The 20,505-nt window shown below is 46.8% G+C and overlaps 1 protein-coding gene across 1 annotated transcript in view; it reads right to left on the bottom strand.

The window, feature by feature from the left end:
- LOC123927119 (E3 ubiquitin-protein ligase SH3RF3-like) overlaps positions 1 to 20,505 on the bottom strand; it is an 80,080-nt gene that overhangs the window by 43,354 nt on the left and 16,221 nt on the right. Inside the window, exon 3 of the mRNA XM_045981641.1 lies at positions 15,952 to 16,286. Within this exon, the coding sequence (XP_045837597.1) occupies positions 15,952 to 16,286 (335 nt within the window). The remainder of the gene's footprint in view (positions 1 to 15,951; positions 16,287 to 20,505) is intronic.

Consider the following 20,505-nt stretch of genomic DNA (forward strand, 5'->3'; position numbering starts at 1 on the left):
AGTTTCAGGTATACAATATAGTGATTCAAAAATTCCATACATTACTCAGTGCATTATTTACAATAGCCAAATTATGGAAGCAGCCCAAGAGTCCATCGATTGGAGAATGGATAAAGAAGATGTGATACACACACACACACACACACACACACACACACACACACACACACAATGACACATCTACTTTGACAGTTTTGACAGTTTACTAACTAAACATGTTCTTGCCATATGATCTAGCAATCACACCCTTCGGTATTTACCCAGAGGAGGTAATGCTTATGTCACACAAAACCTGCCCATGCTGTTTCCAGCAGCTTCTTTTGTAATTACCAAAACTTGGAAGCAAATGGATAAACTGTGGTACATCCATACAATGAAATATTCTAAAATGAGCTTCCAGGCCAAGGAAAGACACAGGGGAAACCCAAATGTATATTACTAAGTGGAAGAAGCCAGTCTGAAAAGGTCACCCCAGTGTATGATTCCAGCTAGATGACATTCTGAACAAAGACAAAACCATGGAGACAGTAGAAGATTCAGGGGTTGCCATGGGTTGGGGGGAGGAGGGATGAGTGGACGGAGCACAGACGATTTTTAGGGCAGTGAAACTATTCTGTATGATATTATAATGGTGGATACATTTGTTCAAACCTGGAGAATATACAACACCAAGAGTGAACCTTAGTGGAAACCATGGATTTCAGATGCTTCTGATGTGTCCATGTAGGCTCATCAGTTGTAACAAGTGCACCCTCTGGGAGGGTTGCTGATAACTGAGGAGGCTGTGCATGCATAGGGGTGGGGGTACATGCGAAATCTTTGTACCTCCTGTTTGATTCTGCTGTGAGCCAAAACGGTTCTAAAAAATACCCTCTATTTAAAAATCCTCTTTGGGGCGCCTGGGTGGCTCAGTGGGTTGGGCCTCTGCTTTCGGCTCAGGTCATGATCTCAGGGTCCTGGGATCGAGTCCCGCATTGGGCTCTCTGCTCGGCAGGGAGCCTGCTTCCTCCTCTCTCTCTCTGCCTGCCTCTCTGCCTACTTGTAATTTCTCTCTGTCAAATAAATAAAATCCTTAAAAAAAATTTAAAAAAAATCCTCTTTGGGAGGGTGACTTCCAACGTCAGAGGGGCTATTTTTAGAAGGGAAAATGGACCGTGAGGTGGCAGAGCTTCACCAGCGGGTCGACTCCACAGGATGTGTTTGCGCATGTGAGTGCATGCATGTTGTGTATGTGTGTATGCATGGGATTGTGTGTATGCATGTGCGTATATGTGTGCGCATATATATGAATGAAAGTGTGTGGACTCTAGAGAGTGACTCAACAAGAAGATGGGGTTTTTAGCAACAGGTAGTTGAGTCATACAATAGGCTTCTTTGCTCTAGAGTAAGTTCCCTGTCCCTTGAGGCCTCTTAGCTGAACCTGAGTGATCTCTCTTTAGAAATGTTGCAGACAGGACTTCTAGGTTGGTGGGTCCATTTAGTTCTGATGACATCGAAGCTCCCTTCTAGTGTTAAGTCTGTGAATCTGGGACCCTCTTGCATGAGGGTCTCTGCATCTTCTCTTAGTGACCTCTTGCCAGGAGGACTTTTTACAGGTGCCTCTTCCTGAGAGAAGACTCTTGAGTGTTCACTTCCTGCCTTATGTACATTGACCCCCAGCTTGGAGAATCCTGAAAGTTCAGCTTGAGGAATCAGAGAGTGCTGAGGAAGCCCAGGGGCCCCAACTGGGGAACAAGAAGCTGTCGGGGCTGAGAAATGGACAATTTCCTTGCATCTCTTAAGTAACCCTTTGGGCATTCCTCTTAATATTTTCCCAATATAATTATCTGAAGCCTTGTCTCTCTGAGGTATTGAGGGGTTTAAATAGCTTAATTGCCATGGAAACAAATGGTAACACCCTCCTTTTCTGGAAGCCCGGGAAAATTCATGGCTTCCTCCCCATTGCTTCCTAAGTACTGATTTGTTACCATGTTGCATGATAAGCAGAAATTTGAAGTGATTTATACCCCATCCCCCAACAGGATGCATTTTACTTTACTTGTAACTTCACATAATAAGTTTAAGCCCTACTTCCCAAATCATTCAGTGATGACTTTGTGTAGAGCTATAAATAAGAAATAGCTGTTATCATCATATTCATTGTGAAATCTTGGAAAATAAAGCACCAGCCCTGGCCACATCTCTCATAGTCTTCTTTAAGTAATACTACCCTTGGAAATTTTTAGTAATGGTTCACCTAATCAGTTAATAGTTTTTCATTGATATTAACCATGATAGTTACTTTCAGGTGTCAATCTGACTAGGCTCTGCTAGGTCAGATCTAGCACAATGCTGCTGTGAATGCATGTGTGGATGAGGTTAACATCTACAATCATCTGACTTTAGTGAAGGGGGTTGCCCTCCATGAGGAAGGTGGGCCTCATCCATTCAGTTGAGGGCTTTTAGGAGCAAACATGGAGGTTTCCTGGGGAAGACAACCTTCTGCCTCAAGCCTGCAGATCAGCTCTACCTGAGCCTCCAGCCTGCTGGTCTGCTCAACAGTCTGCAGACGTTCCAGCCCCCACAACCACATGAGCCAATTCCTTTGGTTCTATTTCTTTGAGGAACTCTGTATGACAGAGATTTAGGTACCAAAAATGCACTAGAGGAGAAGAATCCTAAATATGAGTTTTCTGAGTTAGTTCTGTGTTTTTTGGAACTGGGTCTTTAAGCTGACAGATTTAAAGGCCCTATGACTCTATTTTCAGTGGTAAAGAGGACGGTACAATGTGCCAACAGGGACACAAAAATATCGCCATCGGACACTCTTAATCAAATACACTTAACGGGCAAGGTTCTGGGTGATCTTCTGTATGATACTTTGAACATTTTTGTCAAACCTATGAGAATAATGAGATTGGCCAGTTGCTCTTAACTGTGCTGGACAAATGATGAGTTTGGGATTTCAAATTTTCAGCTCAAAGAACAGGTAAATAACCTTAAAGTTTCTATGTCTGCCCTGAAAGAAATGCTTAACTTCTGTAGCCCCAGAGCTGAGACTTCTTACCACTAAATCCAGAGGTTCATCTTGTGAGTTACCATGTAGACTGAATGCCTATGCTCACAGTAGGTCCATCGTTGCAGTGAGGACATTGAATGGAAAGGAATGGGATCCTGGAAATCTGGGAACATATGACTCAATTCTGATGAGACTTGGGACACTGAACCCCTAAATTTTGCCAAGTCTTCTTTGCCAGTAGAAGCTGACTGTCCAGTCCTGCCTGACCAGGTGAACCTTCCTTTGATGGAAGAGCTCCTATTGCCTCCTCTAAGATACTTGCCTTGTAAGATATTGTTGATCCTCAGGACCTACCTCTACCTCCTCTCTTTGCTTCTAGACATAGAACTAGACTTAATCCTGAGAGGACCTCAAAGGGTGAAGTACAAAGTGTGACCCATGAGGAAGTGTGCCATGCTCTGATGGAACTACATGACTTTTTCAAACTTTCCAGAAAGAAATCTGGGGAGTATGAGTGGGAACGAATATTGAGAGTGTGAGATAATGGTGAAAGAAACTGAGTTAGAGTTGCATTTATTCATGTGGGCCAATGAACAGAGATTTTTGATTTAATGCTGTGGCTCACGGGATTAGAAAGGGATCCAACTGGATGGTTGGTTGGCTGGCTGAAATATGGACCAAGAGATGTCAAGTAGTAACTTAGGTTGAAATGTTACCTGCCTTGATATATTCTAGAGAAATATACCCCAAAACTTTGGGAGATTGGAGTGTTGAGTGTATGTGTCATGGAAGACCTGCTCACTCGTCCCAGAATGACACACCTCTCATGCCCACTGTGAGAAACATACTTGCTGTGAGAAGAGGTTCAGAATCCTTAAAGCTCTCTGTGGTCACACTTCCACACTGACCAAACCTTGCAGTAAGAAGCGTGGTGCAGAATTAGGAAGCCTGAATGCAGTGAGAGGATGTGGATCCTGAGCCGACAAGAACCAAATGGAGGCACTTAATTGTTCAAGCCACTTAATTGTTCTGCCGTGAGGACGGCAGAGTTCAGGTGGCTGTCAGACACTGTAGCACTCAGTAATGGATCAGGGCATCCCAGCAGAGGAGCAGCTGGGCATTCTAATAAATCCTGACTTGATTTGTAAGAGGAAGAGTTCTAGGTTTAGTGAACAGAAGTCTAACTAGCATCATGACTTCCCTATCAATTCCCAGACTGAGGGTCTACAGACCCAGAACCCCTTCAATGAAGGGTAAGCTGGGTCCTCTTGAGCAAGGACCCCACTACATTGTCAATAATTTATACTGTGACTCTTTTTCCCAACTCTCCCTCAAAGGACCTTTTTACCATGCTAACTGTGCATTGGGGAAAAGGACATATCAGACCTGTCAAGAGCTCCTGGATGCTGCCCCTGAACTGACACTGACTCCAGGAGACTCCAAATATCACCATGTCCGCCAGTGAGAGTGGGGCTTATGGAGGTCAGGTGACGAACGGAGTTTTAGTTCAAGTCTGTCTCTCAGGAGTACCAGTGGTAGCCCACTGGTACTCCAACCCATCCTGTGGTTATTTCCCCAGCTCTGGAACGCACAATAAGAATACACATACTTGGCAGCTGGCAGAATCCATCTTCTTGTTCATTCCCTGACCTGTGGCGTGAGGACTTCTGTGGTGGCAAAGGCCAAGTGGAAGTCACTAGAACTGCCTCTACCCAGTAAAATAGTAAACCTAAAGCAATACCACATTCCTGGAGATACTGCAGAGATTAATGCTATCATCAAGGACTGCAAGGATGCAGGGATAGTGATTCCCACCACATCCCCATTCAACTCTCCTATTTGGCTCATGCTGAAGATAGCTGGAGTTTGCAGAATGATGGCGGATTACTGTAAGTTTAACCAGGTATTAACTTTAATTGCAGGTGTTGTACCAGACGTGCTTTCCTTGCTTGAGCAAATTAACACATAGTCTGGTACCTGGTATGTAGCTATTGACCATGCAAATTCTTATTTCTCCATACCTGTTCATAAAGACCAGCAGAACATTTGCTTTCAGCAGGCAAGGCTGGTACTAGACCTTCACTGTCCTACTTCTGGGGTATAGCAGCTCTCCAGTCCTATGTCATAATTTAGTCCACAGGGACCTTGATCTACTTTCCCTTCTATAAGACACCACACAGATCAATTACATGGGTGACACTATGCTAATTGGAACGATCAAGCACTAGGCTTATTGGATACTAGACTTATTGACAAAACATTCGCACATCAGAGGATGAAAAATAAATCCAACAGAAATTCAGTGGCTTTCTACCTCAGTCAAGTGTCTAGGGGTTCAGTGGTGCAGGGCATGTTGAGAAATCCCTTCTATGGTCAAGGATAAGTTGTTGCATCTGGCCCTTCCCACAATGAAAAAGGAGGAACAATACCTAGTATGCTTCTTTGGATTTGTAGGCAATTTATTCCCCATTTGGGTGTGCTTCCACCCCATTGACTGAGTAAGCCGACAGAGCTGCTAGTTCTGAGTAGGGCCCAGAACAAGAGAGGGCTCTGCAACAGGTCCAAGCTACTGTGCAAGGAGGTGTCAAGGAGATCTGGAAAAGTGGTGAATGGAGAGACCTCAATGAATGGGCAAAACTCTGAGATAAAATTGTGTCCTCCATGAATTCTCACTCAAGGCTGCACTTAGCAGAGGATGGTTTAGTGACACATTCTGTGGGTACCAGGTATCCTCTTTCCCCGGTCAGTCCTGCCAAGTGGCTATTGTACAAGGTGGAGGTCACATATGGCTTTAGTATGGTAGACTTCCACTCACCAATGATGACTTGGTTATAGGAGCACAGAGACCAACACTGAGCCCCCAGTATGGCACCATTCTCTGGGGTGAGCAGCCAGCTATTTGGTGGCAGGTTAAGGACACTGCCCTGCTTCCATCATGAAATGGGCAGCATTTTGTTCCCACTGAAAGAGACACTTATTCTGAATATAGATTTGCCTTCCCTGCATGTAATGCTTCTGCCAAAACTATCTGTGGACTTAGAGAATGCCTTATCCATCATTGAGGTATTCCGCACAGCATTGCTTCTGATTAAGGATCTCTCTTCACAGCGAAAGAAGTATAGCAACGGGCCCACTGATCTTACAGTGTTCCTTACAATCCTAAAGCAGCTGGCTTGACAGAATGGTCTTTGGGAGATCCTGTTACAGTATCAGCTGGGTGGCAACACATTGCAGGGTTAGGGGCAAGGTTATCAGGAGGATGTACATGCTCTGAATCAGCACTCAGTTTATGGTGCAGTTTCTCCCATAGCCGAGATTCACATGTCCAGGAACCAAGGTGTGGGTATGGGAATAGCACCATGTGCTATTACCCAGAGACCCACTAGCAAAATTTTTTATCTCAGTTCCCATGACTTTATGCTCTATTGGCCTAGAGATCTTAGTTTCAAAGGTAGGAATTCTTTCACCAGGAGACACAATAAGAATTCTATTGAACTGGAAGTTAAGACAGCCACCCAACAAATTTGGATTCCTCATGACTGAATAAACTGGCAAAGAAAGGGTAGTTACATTGCTGGCTGGAGTGACTGATCCTGATTCTAACTATTTCAGTCAGAAGTTGGGTTTAGTTTAGGGGAAATTGGGCTGTACTCCACAATGGAGGTGAGGAAGAGCTTGGAACATGGTATGTTCCTCAAGGCATCTCTAACTACTACCATGTCCTGTGATGAAGGTCAATGGAAAGCTGTAACAAGCCAAGTCAGTCAGTATTGCTAGTAGCCCAGACCCTTCAGGGATGAATATTTGGGTTACCCTACCAGGTAAGGAACCACAGCTTGCTGAGGTGCCTGCTGAAGTCAAAGAGAGTAAGGAGTGGGTAATGGAAGAAGTAGTTAAGAATACCAGCTATGACTAGGTACAGAAACAAGGTTATAATTGATTTTGTTACGATTATGTTTGTATGCGTATGTGTATAATCTTTTTCTTCCTCTCTTATCCCCTTATGATGTTATATAAGTTGTACTGACTTCCTATCATAGTAATTAAATATTTTTTTAAAATATTTTATTTATTTGACAGAGAGAAATCACAACTAGGCAGAGAGGCAGGCAGAGAGAGAGGAGGAAGCAGGATCCCTGCGGAGCCAAGAGCCCGATGCGGGGCTCGATCCCAGGACCCTGGGATCATGACCTGAGCCGAAGGCAGAGGCTTTAACTCACTGAGCCACTCAGGCGCCCCAGTACTTAAATATTTTTAACTTTACATCACAGTATTCAAGTTATGGGATATCAAGGAGAAGAGTGAACATCGCCTAAGGACTTTAACCCTCTTCTGGAGAAAGGGTTAGTGCATTTTCAGTTGTATACAGCACAGTTGTATTGTATTAGGCAGAAGCATGACCTCGCTGTTGTCTTTATTTGGAGACTAATATGCTTTACAGAAAAGGCTATGAGGGCCAAGTTGACAAAGGGTAGATTTTAACAGTTAGTTCTATGTGTCAACTTGATTGGCTATGGTGCCCAGTGTTTAGTGAAGTACTAGTCTAAATGTTGTTGTGAAAATACGTAGTAGACATGATTAACTTCTACACTCAGTTGATTCTATTTATTTATTTATTTATTTATTAGTTGATTTTAAATAAAGGAGATTACTTAGAGTATCTTCCTGGATATGTAGGTGGTCCTCATGTAATCAGTTGAAGGCCTTAAGAGCAATCAGGTTTTGTGGGGAAGAAAAATTTCTGCTTCAAGACTACAGCATCAACTCTTGCCTGAATTTTCAGCCTGCCGGCCTTCCTCACAGATGGTCTTGCCAGCCTCCACATTCATCATGGGAGCCAATTCCTAAAATAAATATTTATATCTATATGTTGTATTGGTCCTCTTCCTCTGGAGAGTTCTGACTTATACAACCAATAACTGATTGTTCAATGGAAGAAGATATTATTCCTATTTTAATATCAAGCAAACTGAAGTCCAAGTGATTTGTCTAAGGCTATACAAAGTGAAGCAGAGAACCAAGAATCAGAAGGAAGTTGATGTAAGCCAGTAAACTAGTCATTACTGCTGGTTTGTACAAAGAGATTAGAAAGCAATAACATTTTCATTAAATTGACCCATTAGTTCTACTTGAGAAGAACGGAAAGAGTGTGAATCCACCAAAAAGACTAATGGACTTCATTCTCCTGCTATATGCAAATGTATCTTGTAATTTACCAAGATATGGCCTTGAAATTACTAAGTGCATAAGATATTAGGTAAACAAAAATCAAGTCTACCCCATGAGTGACTTCACCCCAGAGGGAAAAGATGGTATAAAGTTATCTGATCTCAAGGAGCTGGTATAATGTATAATGCCCTCACCTCTGCCACCACTGCCTGGGTAGTGATCACCAACAAAACAAAATAAAACCACAGCAAACAAAATGATGACAGCAGCACTCTGTCCTTTCTCGCCATTGCCTTCAGTTAAGTGGCAAAATGGAAGAGCACTCACAAGTTCTCTAGATCATTACAGATGCCCCATCAAGCTGACACTGCCTGCCTTCTGGGAAGGACAGCTTTTGGGTCCACTCTGCAAGTGTTACCTTCTGGTGTGGTTTATGGTGTGCATGTATATGTTTTTCTTTTTAACTGATTTCATCAGCTGAGTTTTTCCCTGGGTAGGGAAGACTAGAAAAAAGTTCCTTGTCTTTAAGAACAGGGTGAAGCAACATCATGAGAAAGAAGGCAGTAAACAAAAGAATTTTGCTGAACAGAATCCTTGCTGTGGGAATCAAGCGTGCTCCATGACTCCTGGATACTCACATGCCGGCAGTCCACATCACCAACCTTGCTACTACAGTCCGGGAGGGCTAGGTCATATGCCACTAGAGTGTAAAAATCCCCTAGCAATCTTGATGTGTTACAGTGGGCTCTGCCCTCTGGGGAGAATCACAGAACCCCCATGTGTCATTACCAGTAACCATAAATTCTTCTCCATTGCTAGTTTATTACTATTTTATAAATGAATTTTGGTCTAATGTTTTGCAGTTGAAATGTGACTTCTGACTAAAATTGTTTTCTTGCACTCTCATCCATTGTTTAGGCTGAGTGTCGGGTAGAGAACTGACACCTTAAAAAACTGTTTTATAGCTACGTTTCTCAGTGGACATAGGAAAAAGAAATCAGAAAGTGGAACCGCCGGTGGGAGAGGAGATGAATAAATCCCGCTAAGAGATTATACCGATCAGTTCAGGTTCATTTTTGAGTAGCCCACATCTCTCCATTTGGCCATGTTAAGTAGGCTTTTTTCTAAAACTGCAAAGTCAAATGCCCTTTTAATCTTTTATTAGAAGCCTCCGGGATCTAAGTTTTATATCTGTATCCATCTCCTAATTCATACGGGATCTGGCCTTCCCTTGCCTATCAAATGCTTAATAATGATTTCTAGTATTTTTGTTCCAAATACTAGGCTGAGCATTTGTGAGATTAACTGATTTACTCCTCCCCAAAACTCAGGGTGACAGGTGCCATCATCCTCATTTACAGGTTAGGAAACAGAGGCATGGGAAGGTGAGGGACTTGCTCAACGCCACAGAGTGGGTGGACAAATAGAAGGTCCCTGATTTACACCAGGCAGCCGCGCCCCAGACACGGCCTCTATGCTCATTAAGCAGTCTGCGCCTTCTTTCATCTGGATCCTACCCTGAATGCTCTGTGGCAGGAGCCCCTGGGCTCCCAATAGGAGCAGCTGGCCAACAGGGGCAGAGGAGAGGAAGCGGCACCTGCCTGAGCACCAAGGGGTCTGGCTCTGTTCCCAGTAATGTCTAGCTGCATGGGCTCGAGCAGGCCACCTGGCTACCTGGACTTCGTGTGCACATCTGTGCCCTGGGAGGGTCCTCAGCACCCTCCCAAGCAGTCTGCCGGAAGTGCATTGGCTAGAACCTCACCTCAGAACGAAAGCTGGGGGTTTCTATGGGAGACCTGGGGGAGTGGCTTGGCCCTGTGGTGCCTTCCCAGGAGAGAGTCAACCCCTGCAGGTCTCCAGCTGCCTCTGAGCTCTCCACAGATGGGTGGGGCCACTATCCTATCCTGCCGTGCTCTGACGGGCACGAGGAAGAGGCTTTGTCATTGTCATCAGGGACGTGACACTGCAGCAGCATGCTCCCTTCCAAAAAGAAGTTGCCTACAAAGCTTCAGAATGGCTTTTTGACAGCTGGGATTCGTTCATGCTTTCAGGATGGGTTCAATTTCAGCCTAAAAATTACTCATAAGCTAAATGCCAGCTTTCCTCATCCCACAGGAGGCAGCCCAACCGCAGGGAGGAGAGGAGTCCTGAAGTGGCCCACAGCAGTCAGAAAGGGACCCACTGCCCAGCCAGAGTGCCAACACCAGTGCCAAGGGGGATGGGAGTTGCCCAGCACGGGCGTTCCTGGAAGGAAGGGGGCCTCCACAGCCCACAGCTGACCAACTGAACGCCAGACTCCTAAGCAACTCATTTATGGGGCACACGGGGTTCCCAAAGCCCATGAAGACATGCCACATGGGGCTGTGGGCCCACACATGCTTCACAAGCCACCCTCTTCTGCTGTGGCCCCACCAGAAGCACCGCACTGCTCGAAGGCTGTCTGCAGGTTTGGGCCTGACCTGCAAGTGAGTTGGGGGCAACTCTCCCTGCAAGAGCTCAATGTGAGGACCAGGCCTAGAGCAGAATTCAGATCTGATGAGGTCAGCCCCAGCCCAGCCCCAGCCCTGATTAATGTCGTCCAACGCAGCAGGACATCTCCCCTGCACTGGTTTGGTTGGTGGCTAGTGCATGACAGCAGGAGGGTGTCTGCCTGTCTTGAAATTGGGAACATGATGGCAGCAACTGAGATGTTGCTTACAGAACCTGCAGTAGCCCCCCTTCCAGTTCACATCTTAGAAACAGTGCAAGTCAAGGCTTGCTTACTGCCGTGAGCCCAACTGCAGAGAAAATGATTCATAAACCAGTGATTCTTCAGTTTAGAAAAAAACCTGCCTGGTTGTTCTAAAAAGCTTCACCCTCAAGATTTCTTTCTGTTGAACCTGCCTGGGTTTCCACTGAAAATATAGCTGCAACCCTATATAATGTATGCCTTGCTGTACTCTTAAATGGGTGGGACGTAGATAATACAGATCAAGTTCAAAGTTTACCTGCAAACACCCATAGGTCCTGTCCCCGCTACAGGCAGGCCCAGCTGCTGCTGTTATCTGTCGTTCTGTCAGGTCTGCTCTTCCTCTCAGACCAGCTCCCAAAGCCTTCATTATAAAGGTCGTGGGAGCCACGTGGCTTTGATCACACGGCTCACTGCCACGTGGGCTCTGGCGGCAGGTGGGGACTTTTCTGTTTCTGAGGTCTTGTGAACACTCTGCACCAGATGATGGCCTGTTTACCAGCCTGCATCCTGGTACTAGACTCAGTGTCCCTCCAGGCCAGAGCAGAATCTTTTCTCACTATAGACTCCCAGGGCCCAACATTCTACCTGGGCCACATACATGTTCCTTGTAATAAACAGGAGAGAGAGGGGTGACTTGAGTGACTTCCAGCAGATGGCTGGGGGATGCTTCTTGGCTTCAGGAGGGCCATGATCTACCTCCTTCCTCAGCATGTCACTGCTGCTCGTCACTGACCGTGGCCCCTGTCCAGGGGCACAGTGCTCTCTTTAGGATGACTCTCCCATGGAGTTCACCCTGAGGGATAACTGACCCATATCATCTGGTGCGGAGTGTTCACAAGACCTCAGAAACAGAAAAGTCATGGATGGACAGGTGGTATTTGATGGTTGTTTCAAGCACAGAAATGGATTTAAGCATAAAGGGGTTAACTTAAATACTCCAGATCATCTGAAAATTCTTCCAAGATTTTCTTTCCACTCTGCAATCTGTGGGCACCAAAGATGACTCCAAAAATTGTATCCAGTCCCTTCTTCAGAAACATTAGATCCAAGTCCTTGGTGGGAAGACCTCCAATGAGACCCACCAGCTGCACCTTCTGAAAACTGTAACCTTCATGATTTCCATATTGTGGGGCCTTTCTCATGCTTTGGGGTCTTCTCTGTGCCCTGAGGTCCTCCCCATGCCTGGGATGCCTCTCCTGTCTCCAACCTGGGAGACCAGGAAGGGATCCATCCAGCTTGGGGTACCCTGAAGCTATACAACACACTTCCTTCCTATGTCTTCTTGGGGAGGGGGTCTCTTCCATGTGGGGCCACCCCCAGCAGATCTGTCCCTAAGCAGAACAGATCCCCAGCCAGCTCAAATGGTTCTGGATGCTGGAAGAGTCCATAGCGCTGTCCAGGGCTCTAAGTGAATCCCTGGATCAGAAGTCCCCCATCTCAGACCTGTCCTCTGTGCACCCCTGTCCTGTCCAGGCTTCCTCACTGCGGGCTTAAGGGCTAAGGCACAAGGGCACAGCTCTGGAGTGGGCCCTGCTAGCAGGAGTGGGCAGCTCTCTAGGAGGCTGGCAGCCGGGCCACAGGGCAGCCCCTGCAGGCAGTCATAGGACCACAAAGATGGGCAGGAAGAGCCACTGGGACAGGGGCTGGAGGCTGCACACTCAGGCTGAAGCCCTGGGCCCAGACAGGAGCTCTGGCTCAGGATTCAGTCTACAGAATGAGTGCCCATCCTGTCAGCCTTTGAGTCTCTCTGGAGGCCTCAACCCAAAAGTGGGCCAAGTAGGGCCAATGAACAAGGCCTGCCTGGAGCAGGGCTGAGAAGCCTAATACCCAAGTGTAGGACCAGCAGAGCGCCAGCCTCCCAGGGGTCTCCACAGCAATCAATGCCCATGAGCCACATTTGGGTCTTCTTTATACCCCACATGCTGGGATGCCTGGAAAGAAATCTCCCATGCTCCTAGGAGAGAATGATGCCTGCCACTATCTCAGGGGCCAGGAGCCCCATCAGTCACCGTCGTCTCTCTTGTGCCCATGCTTGGAAGGGCCTGGATCAAATTTCAGATGAGCCTGGCCCTGTGAAAACTCACAGGCACTTTGGTTTGGGTCTCCATGGACAGCATGGCTGGGAGCTCCGCCTTTTTCAGAGGAAAATCCACAACAGAAACAACCTGGACAATACTGCAAATTACTTAAAAAAATTCCTTCCACTGGAATTAGACATGGGCACATCTGTGATGGGTTTACCCAGAAATAGATCTGAAGGCAACTGCTGTGTTTTCAAAGTGGATGAAATCTGTTCGGCTGTGGTCCTGGTGGGGGCGGGGGGGAGGGCAAGGGGCACAGCGCAAGGGCACCAAGCTTCCCCAGCCAGGGGCACTCAGCTGGCTTGGGCTACACCGCAGGAACAGCTACTGTCTTGGCGCTTCTGCTAGAGATGGCAACTGAATGGTTTGCACTTTATTCTGAAGTAGGAGAAATTCAACTGGGAATACAAGAGGAAAAACCATTAACAGGTGGTTTTTTTCAGGCCAGTGCTTTTTTTTTTTTGTTTATGCTTTGTATGAGAGGCGAGAAGTGAAAACCACACATCACATTCGGAAGGACGATACACAGAATTTCTCCCCCGGGGTCTGACGTGGACGGTTGCTGTCGTACCTACGAAGATGTGCTTGCTTCATCCTGCCAAGTCCATTTCACGTCCTCCTTGAGAGCACAGCATGGACAGCCCCCTGGCTGCGGCCATCAGTGCCCAGCCCCACGCACGGCCGCTACAGGTAGGGGCTGGCCCGTGCATTTCTGCTGCCTGCGCAAAGGGCACACATCTGCTGCTTTCCTTCTGTGAGCAGGCATTCCTTCCATGATGTCTTTCAACAAGAGGGACCCTCTGGGTGTCCCCTGGACTCAACTCATCCTTGCTGATGTAGAACTGGTAGCAGAGAGTGAACCCTGAGTGAGAACAAAATGCCTGCTAGGTGTCTAACAGGCTGGGGATGTTGAGAGCAGGCCCAGCGCTGGTTTTCCTTAGCAACATGCTTAAGAGGGCAAGATAGTGAGCAATATCGCTTTCCTACAAGACTGACTCTAATGTCATGAGCCCTAGCCCTATCTGTTTTGCAAACTAGAGAGAGGGAATTTTTTGGTAAAGAACCAGAAATGTTTACAGAACTATTATTGCCTTTCCCTTTCCAAGTCCATTGCTTTTTTAAGGTCTGGAGGAGCTAGTCTTCCAGGAAGCATTTCCAAGTGTGAGGGGGGCTTGTACCCCCACTCTGCCCCCCAATGAGGCCCATCTACATCTCCCAACCAGGCTGCAAGGTGGAAGGGAGCAGGCCAAGACCAAAGGATTTGCAAACAGACATGGACACAAACGGCAGAGCAATGGTTTCACTTCGTGCCTGGGACCCTTGCTGGTCTCGGGGGGCTTGATCTCTGCTGGGTGAGAGCACAGGAGCAGTGGCTGTGACCAAGGTTCCTTCCACACCCTTGAGCATGGGAATAACATTCCTCCAGACCAGAGGAGACAGGCAGTGATGAGGCCTGAGCACCACTGATCTGGGGGCCCTGGGGAATCTGGTGTGCATAGTTCCGAGAAGCCTCTGTGCTCCCTCCAAGCCTAGGAAGTGAGCTAGTAGGCGTGCCTTCAGGGTCCACTGGACATGTGGCCTGGGAAGTCAACGCTGGATTTGGTACTGTTCCTCAAGGGACAGGAGCGGCTATCCTTGCCTTGAATATACTATTCTGTGTTGCAGGGTTCACCCCAACTCTGGCTAGCACACACTCATCAGAAGACTGGTTTTAAGGGCGTGTGCGTGGCTCAGTTGTTAAGCGTTTGCCTTCAACTCAGGTTATTATCCCAGGGTCCTGGGATCGAGCCCTGCATCAGGCTACCTGCTCAGTGAGGAGTCTGCTTCTCCCTTTCCCTCTGCTGCTCCCCCTGCTTGTGCTCTCTCTCTGTCAAATAAATAAATAAAATCTTAAAAAAAAAAGAGAGAGACTGGTTTTATATAGAAAGGTTCTAAAAGATCCACAGCCTGTGGTAAAGCCAAGAGGGAATGAGGATATATTGTTCATACAGTAAGACAATGAAGAGAGTAGCTCCCAGATAGACATGTGGGTCCACACTGTCCAGGACAACAGTGGGCAGTGCAGTCACCTGTGAGCATTGCAGATGTCTCCCTGGGTTTTAAAGACTGAATGTAAAAAATGGTAAAACACCTCATCAACATTTTCCTTAAACAGATTACATGTTGAAATGATAATATTTTTAGATATTGGGTTTAACAGATTATACCATTAAAACAATTTTTTTTTAAATTTTATTTTTAGAATTCTTTTAACTTATTAAAATGTGGCTACTAGAAGATTTTAAATTAGATAGGTAGCTTGAATTATAGTTTTACTGGGCAGCACTGATTTAGAAATCTGATTCTAATCCTGACTAATCCAGTGTCTAGCTGGGTAGTAACAGAGGCAAGCCCATTGGACTTTTGTGAATAAGCCCAATTTCCTTCACAAAAGAATAGCTGAAAGTGCTATCTACATTAACTGTCATTCCAGCATCCCCCTCTTGTTTCTCCTCAGAAAACAGGCCTGTCCCACGTGGTTGAACAGGTTGTACACTGCACGAGGATGACACATTGAAGGGAAGGGAAGCTGTTCACTTTGTATATAAGTAGATTTGTATACTTATTATTATAATATCCTGGTACCTGGCAAAAAGTATCTTGTTCTAACAAAATGAGCATATTACAGTGACTTCCCAACAGACAGAATTAAAGCATTCTGAGGAAATGACACTTTTTCTCTGATTTGCATAAAAGTTCTATCTGGGCTCAGGTTAGCCCTACTTGAACCTGAGGCCTACCTAAATTCCACTCCGAAAATAGCTGCTTTGTTGGTTTGGCCTCCATCTCTGTCATAGGCCTGAGGCATCTGAGGGCAGGAACTTGGGGCCCTAATTCATGCCTTAATTTTATAAAATGTCATTGGTGTCTGGTACCAAAGAGTTAAAATAATGCTGGGCCACAGCCAGGGCTCACTCAGAAAGGCCACTTACCTTTTCATTTTTCTTCTCATCTGGTTTGCATCCGGTGTTGGTGGGGCTGGACGACGACAAGCCACTGACAGGGCCCCCTCCGGCCTCCCCGTTGAGGTTGGCAGCACTGACGTTGGGAGGTGTGACGGCAGACGCTGCAGATGTAAGCCGAATGGCTGGTCGGGGGCACTGGGTCCCAATGACCGTCTGCACGGGGGGCTGGTGCACGTGCTGTGGGGACACCACGGAGTGGGGCCTGAGGCTGGCGGCGGGCAGGCGGGATGGGGAGTTCTGGGTGTGCAGGGGTGACACGGTGGCAGTTGGTCGGTCCTGGGCCTGGGCTGAGGAGTGGGCAGCTGGAGCGTGGGGTTGGAGAGAGAGTAGGGTGGCAAGGTTAGTTTTGAAACTGCAATGTAGTCGCCACTGACGCTTTCCTCAGCCTTCTCCCAGGGCTCACAGCCTCTCTTTATGGTCACTCCACACCCAGCCACGCTCCACAGGAGAGAGACTGAGGCCAAGTGACCAGGGAAACACATCCCATCTCCCAAGCCCTGCCATGGCACAAAACAGCTCACTCTCAGGAGGACCGAAAACACCTTTTCCAAGGTTGCCAGGAGCATGGGCATATTCCTAGGTTCCCATGAAGCCTTCTAACTGGTTTCCTCTGCTGTGATGAACTAATACACTCACAAGTTCTCTTATAATGGCTTTGTGAAAAATGTTCATAAAAGTAAAGCCCGTGACAGAATCCTGAAGAAGCCCCAAGATGCCCAGGGGTTATTGATCCCACTCCCTCTAAGGTGATCCCTGCTGACAGCCTGACTCTGGTTGGTCTCAACCCCAGAACTGTAACCTGGTCCCCTGTTCATACTTGGTATTAGGGTCAGCTGAGTTCAGGCTGAGAACGTGTGGCAGCTTTAGCTGGTGACAGTCATAGGCGGAAGGCAGCTGTAGTCTTGGGGCAAGCCTTCACCCCTCTCACCGCGATCTGCCTGTGGCCATTGCCGAAGCAACATTTCCTGGGTTTACAGAACAGGAACCTCACAAAGACAACTCTGGCCCCTACTGCCAGCAAAAATGCTTCCTAAGGATGGTAAGGTTCTGAAGGCCTAACATTGGTAACAACCCACCATGCGAAAACACAAGTTCCTTCTAAACACAACACTGGATTAAAATGAATCTTGCTGCAACTCACATTAGTGATTTTAAAGAATTGTCTCCTTACTAATCACAGAAGAAACATACTGGGCGACAGAGTGAGCCACACCAGAGGAACGGTGACTTGTGACCTGAGCTGGTGACCCGAAGGAAGACATGGGTTGTGGCAGCCCACGTCACTTCATGCCACATCAGACAACTCAGATCACATCATTTTTGCACTGTCCTCTAGAGAAGAATTACACCTCACACTGTCCTTATTTCCCACCACCAGAATTCATGGCATTTATGGATTTGCAACATGAAAAAAATACCTGTCATGAAACAAAACGATATTCTCAGCCACCAAATATGCCTTGAATAGATAACCTACTCATAAATCCTCAGAGCACTTCCCTGGAACGTGAAGTAACTTGGCATGACAAACCAGAGCCCCTTCACATGCAAGCCAGGCCTCTTCCCTCTGACAGTGCTGCGTGGGAAGAGCTGGTGAGATCTAATTATGTGATCCTGGGTTCTCCGGGACTCCGGGACTCTGGCTGCGGCCTGTTTCTAGGAGGTGAAATAAATAAAGGCTGATTTATGGTTTTTGAAGTATTCAGGGTTTGGGGTGGGTTTGAATCCTCACTGAATGTGGCCCCAAGTTTCAAAAGACCAGGTTAAGCAACTATGGAGATCGATGAACCCACTGGGGTCACTCAATCAGCCCGAGGTAACCCGTGACTTGGATAGTGCTCCTGGGGCCATTTGTCTGTCTCTCCCCAGCTGTCTGAACTCTCCTTCACCCCAGCCCCCCAGCCCTGGAACGAGAATTGGCAGCTGGGCCAGGCAAGAGCAATCACTTGGGCTCAAGAGCCTGCAGGGGCTGCTCTAGATTCTTCGGCTGAATCCTACACCACTCCCCTCTACCTCTGGCTGGCTTCCACTTGCCTGCCACATCACCCTGCCAAACCCAATGCAAAAGAGGAGAGGGTGTTCCAGAAAGTTCTAAGCCTGCCTGCCAGGCAATCTCTTTGACATGCTCCCCTGTTTTCTCCCTTGCTCCTCCCTTCAGCCACTCCAGCATCCTGGCTGTTCTCCCAACACAGGCTCTCTCTCACCTCAGAGGCTATGGCACAGAACCCTCTTCCCCAGAGTCACACGTCCCCTGGCCTGCTTCAGTCACCTCATACACTGCCCTCCCAGAGAGTCCTGTTTTTGCCAACCCACTGAGCAGTGCAGAGTGCCGCTCTGCAATCCCAGCCCCTCTTGCCCTGCTTCGGTTTCCCTCTCCTCCCACGGCACTATCTGCTCATACCCATCTGTAGGACACCCTCTCCCTCATGTGTTCACTGTTCCCTGCCTGTCTGCCCCCACTATAAGCTGAGCTAGCTCCACGAGGGAGCTCCACTTGCTGTAGAGTTCACAGATCTATTTCGAACAGCTGGACTGCTGTCCAGCATGCAGCAGGTGCTTGATAAATTTCTTGAATGAATGAACAAGTCTTTGAGAAAAGAAAACCTCAATTAAAATATTTCTTCAGATTTTACAGAATTGAACCACTGGAGAAGATAAAAATCCTCCGTGAGAAAGAGGAGCAGGCTGGCTGGTAGAAGAATGTGGGATTCCACTGATCCCCAGGAGGATTTATCCTTGGAATCACCCACTTTGTGCCTCCCAACCTTGGACTGACCTGGACGGCTGTTGCTCTGGTCATCCTACTGGTTAGCAATACCAAAGCAACCTGCTTCACAGAGGCAGGCAGTCCGAGAAAATGTTCTTACTCCGTAGTCTCCGTTCCCCTCTACCTCTCCTCTATGAACCTTTGGCATGCTCCAGCAACTATGGGGTGCCTAAATCCTATTGGACCTCACTCCGTTCACCACTACATCATCCCACATGTGGTTTATATAAATAGTTGAATGAATAATGATCTACTTTACCATCAATGTTGCTCTTTTCTTTTTTTTTTCAATTGTGTTATGTTAGTCACCATAAAATATATCATTAGTTTTTGATGCAGTGTTCCAAGATTATGTACAACACCAAGCCCTCCACACAATACATGCCTCCTTAATGCCCACCACCAGGCTCACCCATCCCCTTACTCCCTCCCCTCTAAAACCATCAGTTTGCTTCTCAGAGTCCACAGTCTTTCATGTTTCATCTCCCCCTCCGATTTCTCCCAATTTAATCCTTCTCCTAATGTCCTCCATATTATTCCTTATGCTCCATAAGTAAGTGAAACCATATGATAATTGACTTTCTCTGCTTGACTTATTTTACTCAGCATAATCTTCTCCATTCTCGTCCATGTTGATGCAAAAGTTGGGTATTCATCCTTTCTGAGGGAGACATAATATTCCATTGTATATATGGACCACATCTTCTTTATCCATTCGTCTGTTGCAGAGCATCTTGGCTCTTTCCACAGTTTGGCTATTGTGGACATTGCTGCTATAAACACTGGAGTACATATGACCCTTCTTTTCTCTACATCGGTATCTCGGTGGTAAATACCCATAGTGCAATTGCAGGGCCATAGGGAAGCTCTATTTTTAATTTATTGAGGAATCTCCACACTGTTTTCCAAAGTGTCTGTGCCAACTTGCATTTCTACCAAGAGTGTAAGAGGGTTCCCCTTTCTCCACAACCTCTCCAACATTTGTTGTTTCCTGTCTTGTTAGTTTTGGTCATTCTCACTGGTATAAGGTGGTATCTCAATGAGGTTTTTTGTTTGTTTGTTTGTTTTTAAAGATTTTATTTATTTATTTGATAGAGATCACAAGTAGGCAGAGGCAGGCATAGAGAGAAGGGGGAAGCAGGTTCTCCGCTGAGCAGTGAGCCCAATGCAGGACCTGATCCCAGGACCCTGAGATCATGATCTGAGGCGAAGGCGGAGGCTTAACCCACTGAGCCACTCAGGTGCCCCTCTCAATGAGGTTTTTATTTCCTATTTATTTTTTTCCGCGTAACAGTATTCATTGTTTTTGCACCACACCCAGTGCTCCATGAAATACGTGCCCTCCCTATTACCCAACACCTGGTTCCCCAACATCCCACCATCCGCCCCTTCAAAACCCTCAGGTTGTTTTTCAGAGTCCATAGTCTCTCATGGTTCATCTCCCCTTCCAATTTCCCTCAACTCCCTTCTCCTCTCCAACTCCCCATGTCCTCCATGTACTTTGTTAGGCTCCACAAATAAGTGAGACCATATGATACTTGACTCTCTCTGCTTGACTTATTTCGCTCAGCATAATCTCTTCCAGTCCCGTCCATGTTGCTACAAAAGTTGGGTATTCATCCTTTCTGATGGAGGCATAATACTCCATCATGTATATGGACCACATCTTCCTTATCCATTCATCCTTTGAAGGGCATCTTCGTTCTTTCCACAGTTTGGCGACCATAGCCATTGCTGCTATAAACATTGGGGTA

This window comes from Meles meles, chromosome 16 (genome assembly GCF_922984935.1).
Source record: "Meles meles chromosome 16, mMelMel3.1 paternal haplotype, whole genome shotgun sequence".
NCBI lineage: Eukaryota > Metazoa > Chordata > Mammalia > Carnivora > Mustelidae > Meles > Meles meles.